The sequence below is a fragment of the Neodiprion virginianus genome, chromosome 5, assembly GCF_021901495.1.
Source record: "Neodiprion virginianus isolate iyNeoVirg1 chromosome 5, iyNeoVirg1.1, whole genome shotgun sequence".
Taxonomy (NCBI): Eukaryota; Metazoa; Arthropoda; class Insecta; order Hymenoptera; family Diprionidae; genus Neodiprion; species Neodiprion virginianus.
Window position 1 is genome coordinate 21,067,512 of NC_060881.1, and position 12,319 is coordinate 21,079,830.

Sequence of the window (12,319 nt, forward strand, 5' to 3'; positions counted from 1 at the left end):
ATAGAGTAAAGAAAAAGATCCGAGATAAACTGAAGGGGGAAGAAAAAAAAAAAACGACACAAGAAACCGAGAAAGGATGAAAAGAAAAGAAAATCGAAACGCGAAGCGATGTTTAGGATTCAAGTATACCTAAGATATTGAGAAAAAAAAAATCGTGTGAAGCTCACCAGCGTCTTTACCTCCCTTCACGCAGATCCCAAAGCCGTGATGCGAGTCAGGAGGATCTCTGGCCATGGTGATGGTCCTCACGGTGAGTTCCTGGAGGCTTGGGGGCGGCGGCGGTGGGGAGGTTTGAAGATTTTGCTGTCCAGACTGGCTTGCGGAATTCCGAAGCGCCGCGACGCTGGCGGGACTCGAAGCCGGCGTCCGTCTGTCCGTCTGCCGTTTCTCGTTGACACCGTTGCCGAAGAGCCTGGCTCAATAACCGGGCATTAAGTAGCGGAGCAGCTGTCAGTTACCCATGGAGAGTAAAAAAGCGTCTTCCATGGGTCGTTCAGACCGCTGTACAACGATAATAATTGCGAGAAAATCGAAAGCCGAACTAACCTGAGCACTTGCTCCGGCGAGATCGCTCCGCTTCCGCCTCCCCCATGTCCCCGTTTCCGGTAAGGTGTCGTGTGGGTCGAATGATGGTGCGGGGCGCTCGGGGGCCTTTCGACTATTGTATAACTGGTACCCGGTGGACTGTAGTAGCCCCTGTTTTGGCCGGTCTGATGCCTCGTCGATTCGAGGTCCTCCGCCTCGTAGCATCCCGTTCTTAGGAAGTGGGAGCCACTCCTCAGGAAGTTGGATCCGCTTCCTCCGCCCCACTGCAGTTCCTGTAACTCGGAGCCGTAATCCTCCGTGCTGCTAGCCATGACGATGACGTCTCAGGCTCTCGTCATGCCTGCGAGAACGTGACGTTGAGAAGAAAAAAAATAAACATCTCCGAACGATATCAGCGGAGAATAATCGTGATCCTCGTTAAAATTTCATGCGCTTAATGGTTGCGTTGCACGCTCCGATTGGCTGGAACTTGGATTCGATTCGGTGTGGTTGGAAAATCGTTTACGCCAAGGAATTTCGACGAAAAAACTTTGGTATCAATTATTTGCTGCGAATCTAAATGTGGCAATGAGAATGCGATATGTCACGTATGCCCTTATGCATAAATGTATTTTTGCGCTACCGGTCTGGTAGTAGAGTCAACTTCTTGATGATTATGTTGTTACCGCCCCGTCACCACGACAGGGCTTCATTTGACAGTGTTTTAACTCTTCCTTCTCACCTCGATGATCAGTGATATGTGCGGTTACGTACGTGGAACTACGCATTTGCATCATTCAATGCTGGAAATGAGCGAACAAAGAAATGAGAAAAAAAGAAAAAAAATCGAGGAAATGAATGCGTTCTCAACTGCTTTTCTTTTCCGTATAACGGGGAATGGTATGAAATACTGAGAGAAGAAATAATAACACACACTCGCACACTCGGATAAAAGATCCTACATGTATGTACATACAGATAGTCGAATAAATGTGTATCGACGGAACCCGGAGGGTTGATGGCGGATGTAATACTAAAGATGGGCGGCAGTATCCGCGGATCAATCAACTCGATACGCGAGGCATTTTAACAGAATTAAATTCTCGGTAGGTCGAGCCTTGCACGAGGTCAGGGTCGTTTGATGTACAGGGGTGGAATGCCAACGGATCTTTGTTATATACCAGCTGCACGTAGGGTATAGGTACTCTACTATGTATTCGCGGTACTACGAGATGACGTTCGTTATGCGTTATGTACTTCACATATCCTAAACGCCACCACAATTGATTTTTTTTTTTTTTTATTGATAAAAACTCAGTACTACGTTGATCATGGTTCAATACCTGTTTTATCGTTATTCAGCTCTATGACGACGATAATTCAATACTATGTTGATCACAATTCGGTATCATGTTAATGACAATTTAGTACTATGTTGATAATTTAGTCCCACATTGTTCATGATGGGTCAGTGACATGGTGATAACAAACCAGTATCGCTTTGATAATTCACTAATATGTCGATGATTTGAAAATGTAAAAATTTGTCAAATTATTGTAAAACTGAATTCGCTGAATCGTAATCTAGCGCTAAAATTAAAAATGTTACGAACACCGGATTTTGAAATAATTGGTCGTTATTTTTAATCATTTTTATAATGAACGATCCAAAATTATATTTGGATTCGTAGAGGGTTTTAAGAGTTCGTTTGGATAAATCGGTATCCTAACGATATATAAAAACTAGGAAGTTCCTTTCATGTTGTATGGTAAGATAATCTTTGGCTCTAAGGACTTGGTTTGAAGATAAGCCCCCTCAGCGTTGTCAAGTAGCTCACAGCAACCAGAAACATCTTGAAAGGAACAAAAGAGGTGGACGTGAGTGCGTGCAAGAGTTGGGAGGAAAAAAGAAGATAAGGAATTGAAAGAGAAAGGAAAAAAATCTTTTTCTTTTCCTGGGTTCTTCTACTTCTACTTCTTCTTCTTCTTCATGAAATCGCAGTTACCTTTGATACATGCGATGACGACACAGTACAATTCTGCACATTTTTACAGTAATGTTCATTAACGCCTTCCCCTTCCGGCTGTCTTGTTTTCGGTCTGCGAAACAAAATGCGAAGTCAATTCTGTACGCGTTATGTAACAATGACTCTCAGTCTCTGAGGTCGGCTGCATCGCCGCTCATTGTCACATGATTAGTATAGAATCAAATTCACATTTTGTTTCGAACCGCAAACAAGGTAGCCAAAAGGGATAGGCATTAATGAACATTACTGTATACATAGTACGACGTGAAGTTGTCTCCAATCGATCGGCATGACGCAATTACATTATGCAACATGATACCTGGTTTGCACCGCGGATCGAGAAAAAACACTCAATGTCTATTATTCAATGAAGAGGTAAAATTGTTCAAACTGATGAATAAGTGAGTGATTCTCGCTAGTGACTAATTTCTACACGCCGTCGCCACGTGATGAATTGATCGGTTGGGTTCGTTCTATACCATTTTTCCGTACACGCCATGCATGGTGTGTCAATGACCTCTAGTAACATTTAAATGACCTGTACAGGGTACGAAAATTGGAAGAATAAAGGAAGCGACAATATACAAAGAACAGTTTAAAAAATGGCCTTTAAATTAAAATCTGGAATGCCGAATTGGAGTCAAATGGACATAAATACAGACGTGTGAAGTTGAAGTTGAGCAGCTTGCGGTTGCAGGAAACGTTTAGAGATTATGGGTTGCACACAATAGGCATCGGGTCTAGATCTGAGATCCTTAATCTAAGAACGTTTTCTAATTGGACGATTTCCGGAGGTAAGTACCCGGTAAGCCTCGTGTTCCGGTAGTCAAACGCGATAACAGATCGCCAAGATGGATTTTAAGGCGCGGGTGGTTGGTTGAAGGACTGAGGAAGCCGCGGGGGCTTTTAAACAGAGTATGAAAATTCATTCCGGTCATTTCTTCGGCCACGTATAGGTGGGCAATGCATATGATACTCAAATCGGTGAGTGCCATGCATGCTGCATTCCGTATAGAGCTGCACGCACCAACAACAAGCCACATATTTGAGCTACTTTCTTTAGTAGACCTAGCTTAGGTTAGGATAGATCCAATTGGATTGACTCAATTTAAAGTGTTTTGCACGACTAAACGTCGAGTCAACTTAAGCCGGGCTAGGAAAGATTATATTGGAATAATTCAATTCAAAGTTATTTGTCCGAGTAATTGTCGAGACTTAACTGAGGCTTACAGGTAAGGTCAGATTAGATTGGATTGACTCGATTCAGAGTTTTCCTTCTCAAATTTCCAATAAAACTGAAATAACGCAACTCTCCGTAACTCAGACTGCTTGTACAATGTTTGTTTTTTGTCCAGTTTCTGTAAAAAGCATATCTGCACGTTTCTGGTACAGAAAGGAGTTATCGCAATCACGTGAGCGAATTGCTTCTACATTTTTCAAAATAGCGAACATCCACCGGTCGCCCTTGAAGTAAAACAGTTACCCAGAATTATTACATTTCGGTTTATGCCGGTATTACGAGCTTAGCGGTGGAGTAGGTACACGGTGACCCAACCTTGACACTGGGATATGAGGCCGATTGTTCTGCAGCCTGCAGGCGGTTGGCGTCGAGCGAGGAAGAGGGACGAAGGAGCGGAGATAGCGAGGGGTCTGAAGATGGGTATAGGATAGGACAGCGGGTAGATGGTGTAGGTGGCCCGGCGATACCTCGCGACTCGAGACTACTCGGTTGGCGAAAGCCTTCCAAGGGGCAGCGGGGCGAAGGAGAAAGAGAAGAGGGGTTGCCCAAGGGTGGGGCGATCAATACTGCAGCCCTGAAGCCGGCTTCATTCACGAGGCGCTCTGGCGGGTCTCGTTTTTGGCTCTTATCCGTCCCTCTCGCTCTCTCTATTTCCTCAGCTACTGGTACTGTTTGTTATTTAGGTCCACGACGGCGTATTCGTCAGCCGATAACCGCTCAGCCACTCACTCTGCACCCTCGGTGATATAACTAGACCCGTTCTTCTCTCAAACCATCGCCGTCGGCCCCGCCGCCGACTCAATGATCTATAGATCGAAGCCCGGTTAAAAGCTCCAGCGTTCGCCTGATGCAAACCACGGGGAATTTTCTCCCTGTCTGCTCTCCCCCTTTGCTTCTTTTCTCTTGTTCTGACAACCCTTAAAACGTGCATAATATTTTGGCTCAATGTCAAGTAGGCGCGATTTCGAGTGTCGTCAATGCTCCGGCACTCTGAATTACCGACCGATCGACAGTCTGCTGGTAAAACAGAATAACCTACAGCACGAATAGACGAATTCGACGAATTTACGGAAATCAGCCATTTGTAACGATCTAAGCGATTGGCATGAGATCATTGGATACGTTTTTGCCCTTTCTTGTTCGTGGCTTTTTATTTTCTGATCTTCTTACTTTCCATTCAAGTTCAAATCCGCAATGCGAACATTCAACAGCGTCTCGCAGGCGAAACGATAATCGCTTACAGCACGTGGTTGGAAAATTTTTCACTCTACAGCGGATACGGACAAAAATTACGAGGGAAAGTAAAGCCGTGAATGTATTCCCCGGGGAATTTCAACAACTTTTGTATATAATTCCTGAAATCCTCACATATCCTTAAAACGAGAGTGACTAAGTTTCTAATTTTTATTTTGACTCGTTTTTAACGATCATGCAGTTTTTTCCTTATCTTCTGTTTTATCTTTATGAAATTTATTACCCTCTCTCTATCGCGGGAGATTCTCCTTCCGAAGGTTATAACCATACACTGAGAGTAAAAAAAGTCGTTCAATCAAAAGAAAAAAAATTGCTTCGATCAACTAAATGTGGTTATTACAAGTTGGTTGTCACAAGTTGCCCGATCTAAATAAAAAATATTCCTGTTGACAAAACTATTATTTAACACGAATACGAGGATGCACAGTCAAAGAAATAGTGAGTTGATTGACCTGTATTATTTGCTTGAGATGAAAATCATATTTCGAATCTGAATATCCTACTTCTTGATCCAACAAATGTTTAATCATTGCAGGATCATGTTCGGTTGGTTTAAAAAAATCTCAGTTAACGGAACTGTATATTTAGTTTAAAAAATCACAGCTAGGTATAAGCAAATGAATATTCAGCTCAGTGTAGTTTTTCAATCATTAATTGAAATAAATTTTTTGATGACTGTAGTCTCGTATCGTTCGGATAAAGAAATGCTCAGGTTATACGGTAACGTAATGTTTCGTTAGAGTTACTATATTCGATTGCTGAGACTAAATGGAATCAAAGGAAGTCCTGCAATCATTTGGAACAGTTCCGGATAAAAAACAAGGTTGAAATTTTTATCCTAGTTACAGCTGTTAGTAGTTTTTTCAGTAACGCGAACAGCTTACAATTGTCTGCAAGTCAGGTAAAATGCTCCTAATCAACAAAATATTTATTCGACATAAATATTTCGTTTATGAAATTGGTCCTACTCACTGAAAACTTGGATTTCATAACCTTTATCCTTTACCAGCTGCTTTACGCGTCGGACTTTTATCGTTTTTTTTTTCGACTAACAAAATATTCAAAAGAAGTTAAATTTATTAGCCTATACGTGTATTGAAGATGGATTCATTGAACTATTTGTATGGCAGCAATTTTGTTACTGTATCGAGTGATACATACATTTGATTCAACAAAAGTATTTTCAATTAATCAAATTATATTCGCTGACTTGGATCAACTTTGTTTCTTTCAATCATCAAAGGTCCTGACAAACAACACATTTAATTCATTCAACCGTACGTATTCATCAATATATAAGTTTGAACGGAAGGCATGAAAATCACTTAGTTTCGCGAAATCAATTTGTTCACTAAATTATATGTACGGGTTGATTTCAGAGGATCAAATTTCATTCCACGGAATACTGAATTCTTTTGTTTCGTTAATTTGACCTGACAAAATTTATCATGTTAACTACGGTACATTCATTTTCACAAAGTAACGATCGAAGCAACCATTTTTCATCAAACTAAATCGATCCGGTTGATTCAACGACTTTTCTCTCTCCGTGTAACTTCTTTAGTACTTCGCATATATTTCAGGTTTAAAATCAGTCAAAAATACATGCTAGAGTAGAAGGAAAAAAAGGATAACGCCAAGATCAAGAACAACAAACGTGAATTGCTAGCACGGGTAATAGTAACGGGCTTCTCTGCAGCCCAAGAGCTTTGCTGCATCGAGGTATAAATGCTGCATGTGTCTGACCATAAACGTGACGCTACTACTGTGGTCTCATAATGGTATACGGAACAGCGCATGCGCGCTGCGCTTATCAAAACAAAGCTGTGTCGTGTACAGGTGGCACTTGTTTATTTCATATTTATCGTAATTACGAAGTGGTACGATACACGATGTCAAATCTTTCGATATTTTCTCATTAAGAGGTAACGGAAGTTTCTCTTTAAATATCTTTTCTTTCTCTTTGTTGTTATTATTTGCGAACTGCGTAATTCAGGGCCGAATTACGACATCAGGCTCCTCTACGTCAAACCGATCGCGACGCTCACTTAAAAAATTTCAAATCACCAAAACTTTTTCGCATATCGTTTTATTATTTGGAATGCTTAGAATCATATCATATCAGTCCAATGTCGAAAAAAAGAAATCGTATTGGATTCTTTGCAACATAAATAATAATGATCGTTTTCTAACATGACTAAGAATGGTGCTTATCATAAATTTGTAAATCGACTTGTCTTTTTATGGTTAAATAACCCAGTTATCAATTTTAGATGTTCGACGCACGTAATATCTTTAAATTTTTTAAATATATGGCGTGGACTATTGGCAAGAGCCACCTTGAAAACGGACATAAAATTTGGTCTGAATTCAAAATACTCGAAATGGTCAAGTCATCGTGCTTTCGAAGTCGTATTGACTGAGAGTTAAGAAACTTTACTTAAAAATTTTAAATACAGCGATTTTTGACCACAAAAACTTACGCGTGGCGCGCTAATGAGCGGCGGTTCCATGTATTCAATAAATTAAAGCATTCTGCGTTTTAGACTGATAAAAGCTTTCCGAAAAATAGACAACTGTTATTCTATAAATGAGAACATTAACCCTTGAATGAATAGACTTATAGCTTTCCTATTGTTCAAAAAACTTCACTACGCTTCAATACCAGCTGATGTATAAGTGCGTCTAATTTGTCACACATATGCACATGCATTCACGTGTCATCTGTGGTAAGTCAAACAATCAGTATTATCAGTTTGTAGACTTAGAATTTATAGAGATCTGAGCTTTCAAATCTTCACCATCGCACAGCTTTCAAACTGATTGGAACACATACACGGTTTCGACAAATCGCCCTTGCGCGTGCGCGTTCTAATGCTCCTAACAAAGCGACAACCTGGCAATGAGAGAAAAACTTTTAAGAAACCGTTTAATCTTTACTTGCACTCCAGAGGTAATGTCAAGTGGTAACATTGTTTGCAACATTTTCGATTGAACTCGTTTTGTGAGTTATTGATTAATGTCTTTAAAAAAACGTATAATTTGACAAATTTTTTATCCTAAAAAGTGACGCATGGCGTGGTTGGCGTACTGGCTAATCCGGCCCATGACTACATTGCGTAGTCGATAATTGGAAATGGATTTTGATTTCGTATTCTTATTAGAGCAGACGCAAACAAGAAATAGTAGAAAACGATCCGTTGAGCCCGAGATTTGACGTATTACAGCTGTACAGAAAGGGTAATATTTTACCGTTCAAAGCTATCGTCTCACGTGTATATGTATATAAGATACGGCAAGGTGAGCGATACTAGGTTGGAAATGAAATGGTAACTAATCACGCGATGAAATCGCTAGTTCCGTGAACGACAGGTACGACAGTTCCGACGTCGAGAGGTTTATCCGGCTCGTGGACATGAATAAATATAAATACATGAATAATGATCGGATGTTACGCTGTATACTTTGCTACTCACCATACTATATTTATGCCCCAAAATGGTTCATCCCTATAGCACTGGTAAATTGAAAACAACGTTGAACAGTGAACAAATTCAAATAGATAAAAAGAAAAACTCGAAAAACAAAAATAAATTGTCTGAAGCATTTGTGGATTTGATTTTAATTTTTTTTTTTTTTTTTTTGTTTTCTTCATTTATTATATCACAGCACGGCAGTCACGTAGTTCGTATTATTAACTTAATTTATGGTCAACGGTAAGTAAGTATATTGGCGTGACTTGCGTGTCTCCGTTACCAGAGTTATACCAATATTGTTATTCACAACAAAAGCTAGGATTAGGTAAGCATAAAGCCTGCACCCTATAGTTTTATATGCATACCTACTTGCGAGTAATATACACGAGCGTTTAAGAAATATTTACTTTAGACCTACGTGATTTGGAAAATTAAACGACGGATATATATCTATAATATAAATAAACAACGATCTCAACGCGGGAACGAGTTGCAATAGCCAGTTCATGACCTCGTAGTTTAAACCAGTATTGAATTTAAAAAAAAAATTCCATCGTGCGGTAACAAATATAAATGAGGAATGATGCGTTATTAATTTAAAGAGAAATTTTGTATTTTGCAGAGGTCGAAAAAAATGAATCTCCAAACACTTGCAAACTGTAGACACCTCGGAAATTTTTCACCAAAATTTTTTCCCCTCTTTTTTTGACGTTTATCACTATAGTTTAAAACTTCAAGTAACTTCACAGACCCAAAAAAAGGTTCGCAGTGAATTAAATTTACTGCAACTTCAATTAGGCATTAATTAAATGTTCGCGCATGTTCACATTTTCAGAATAAATTTAAAACAACGGTTGGTTAAAGAATAATTTCAACAAATAATGCAACGCGAACGCGAGTCAAAGCAGTTTCCAACTCTTTCTGCAGATGATTTTTACTTACTACGATGACTTTAATCCACTTAACGTCAGCCCCTGGCCCCGTAATTTTCCTCCACCCCCTTTCAATGATGCATATCGAATTGATTAACTCATTTGCTTATTCAATCAGTAAAAGTACAGGCTCGAAGGTTATCCCGTTTAATTTTCTAATTCAGGGGCTTGACGGCGGCATCGCGTCGCGCCGGTTTGAAACGGTTTATTCATGCAGTCATGGAAGGCGGACGCCGACGTCCGCGGGTTATGGATTATAGTCGTTGAGAATCGCGTGTTACCATACGTTAATACTATACAAATATAGGTACATCGGTATGTACGTGAAATCTACAATATATGCCCGTACCAAATTGATATCCAGAAAATTATAAACCGCAAATTTACTCTTTCACACGTATTGCGAATTGCCAGGTTGGATGCACTGAGAAAAATGTCATTTCTGTTTGGTTACTAGAAAATTCTAGCTGAACGGATATAGTCACAATAAGCGTTTAAATGTTTTGAGGAATTACAACAAAATATTGTACGAGTAACCATTCGGTGTAATTGTAGTTGGCAACACGTGGTTCATCGGAACGTTACATCTGATTGATTAGTTAACGAAAGTATTTCACTCAAGTTTTCGCAATAGTTACAAGGAAATATATTATGTGCGAGTGACGATAATCGAAAAGAATTCGTTAGTAACACATCCTAGATTGTCTGGTTACAGGAGCAGATCTTATTTTCATTTTGTACCCCAAACTGCATATTTCTTTGTTATAGTAAAAATGAATACATTTAAAGACTGTAAAGTAACCATACCTATAAATTTTTTTGTCGCGTATGCTCGCCGCAAAATTTCTCATTCTTTTTTTTTCCATGACAGTGCAAACAAACGAAAAAAAGGAAACACGTCGGACAGAGAGTTTTGAAAAGGGGGTGTTTTTCTCGTCACGTTAAATGTACATCTACACGTGATACAGCACAGATATTGCAACGAAACGCTGATGAAAACGGGGCAAAGGGGGTTGGCGTTACACAATACGGATGAATCTGTTTCGTTGGTTCGGGCTTGTACCTTGAATCCGTGCTCTGAGGCTGACAGCCTTTTTATCCGGGAAATGGGAGACCTGATTGGCCCGGTGTCTGCCAACCGGTAAATCCACCCCCGTCTTCTTGTCTGCCTTATCGGGGACTTGATACCTTTATGAACCCCCTCCTCACTTAGGTTAGGTTAGGTTAGGTTAGGTTTAGGGTTAGGTTTACGTCTGTGCCACGGTCAGAGGAAGACTAACGTGCAGTCCCCTCGGATCCACGATGAAAACACTCCGATGCTCGTCAAAGCGGATCACTGATGCGTAACCGACCTGCTTTCCACTCGTATAAATCACGAAAGAATTCGCTCAATTATATATTTGATTTAGATTTGAGGTTAAGTTGCGTTATGCTGACGATTCGATTCATTGGAGGTTTCAGGGTGGAATTGGAATATCGAATTCGATACACTCGTTTTTTGTCGTTATCGCATTTTGTCTACAGAGAAAAGAATTTTCACTTTGAATCAAAGGGTCGTGCGACAGGTTTCTTCCGCTCTATGCGATAAGATTTTTCTTTGGCCAAATCTATAGTACGACCTCTCAAAAATTGGATTCACAGGGTTGTTATTTGTAATACACTTGTGAAAGACGTCTTAAATTCCTGAAAGTAGCATTTTACAGTCCCTTCTTGACAAAAGTTTCATTTCCCGTATCCCCAAAGGTTGTTTTATTTTCGGATGGATTCAGTTGATTCGAGTTAAGTCAACAGTCTGGTTCGTTCGAGTTCCTAGATTAGAATTGATCGGCTTACTATTCACCGTACAGTTATTTGATTCCTAAAAAAGACCCTGGAACGGATATAAAATATTGAAGGCAACTGTCAGGTGTGTCCTTTCAATAATTTTTATCACTCACGCAGGTATTAGAGGTAATGCCTCAACTTTTATATAACGCAAGAATTTTTTTCACGTTTTTTCATGCGTGTTTTCGAGCACAAAGTATTCGTTTTTACGGTGGTAGCGTGAGTCTGGGAATGCGCATGCGCGGAGTACAGAAAAGACCAGTTTTAACTTTTAGGAGTTTATGTTTATGTACTCCGCACATGCGCTGTCGCAAACAAATCTGACATTGTGCGACCCTCACCTCAATTTCCTGCTTTGTAAAAAAACACATACCATACTCTTGCTACATAAAGAACGTCGTGCAACAACAAGGCAACAGTCTTTTCGCCACGCGAACTTGCACAAGCATACTCGCCGCGTGCTCACCTAAGACTCATATTGCAATCTTACGCTCGGCCCGAAAAGACCGAGTTTGCCTCCTTGTTCCGCAATACACTATTTATCGGTAGCTCGTCTTTGGCTCTCAAAGTCGTGTTTCGTACAATCCAAATACATCTCTAATCGTACAGAAACTCAAGGGAGACGGCAATCGCTGTGGCGTGTTATAAAGATACCTGTTTCTCTTATGCGGTTCGAATGCGAACGTTGAATCAATAACATATGATGTTGGAGAAAAGGTTTATGGTGGGTTGCCCTATAGTCCAGCATACACACGCATAGACACTTTCATGTGTAACCCACGAAACGTGTCCTTCTTGTAAATATACTCATGTATATTTCAGTATAGTGCGAAACTATAAATAACTATCTATTATACAGTTGTGTGTACAAATGCATTGGTAGCTATCTGTGGTCAAGTCAGAGTGGTTTGTTTACAAGTCCATAATTTTTGAACAACCATTTGTTTTCAAAAAGAAAATCTCTGTTAAACAGAGAGCAAAACATAATGCGGTTAATGGAATTTTTTTTACGTTACAAAACGATTTAGGTTACAATGCTTC

At 40.0% G+C, this 12,319-nt stretch overlaps 1 protein-coding gene across 11 annotated transcripts in view; it reads right to left on the reverse strand.

Moving 5' to 3' along the window:
* LOC124306058 (whirlin) overlaps positions 1 to 12,319 on the reverse strand; it is a 43,650-nt gene that overhangs the window by 28,274 nt on the left and 3,057 nt on the right. For 8 of the 11 annotated variants that reach the window (XM_046766183.1, XM_046766182.1, XM_046766184.1 and 5 more), the window contains 2 exons: positions 547 to 886; positions 168 to 412 (listed from right to left, as the gene is read on the reverse strand). In XM_046766183.1, coding sequence (XP_046622139.1) covers positions 168 to 412; positions 547 to 857 — 556 coding nt within the window. In that variant the 5' untranslated portion in view covers positions 858 to 886. Of the gene's footprint in view, positions 1 to 167; positions 448 to 546; positions 887 to 12,319 lie in introns of those variants that run through there. The other 3 variants (XM_046766187.1, XM_046766185.1, XM_046766190.1) reach the window with 2 other exon arrangements.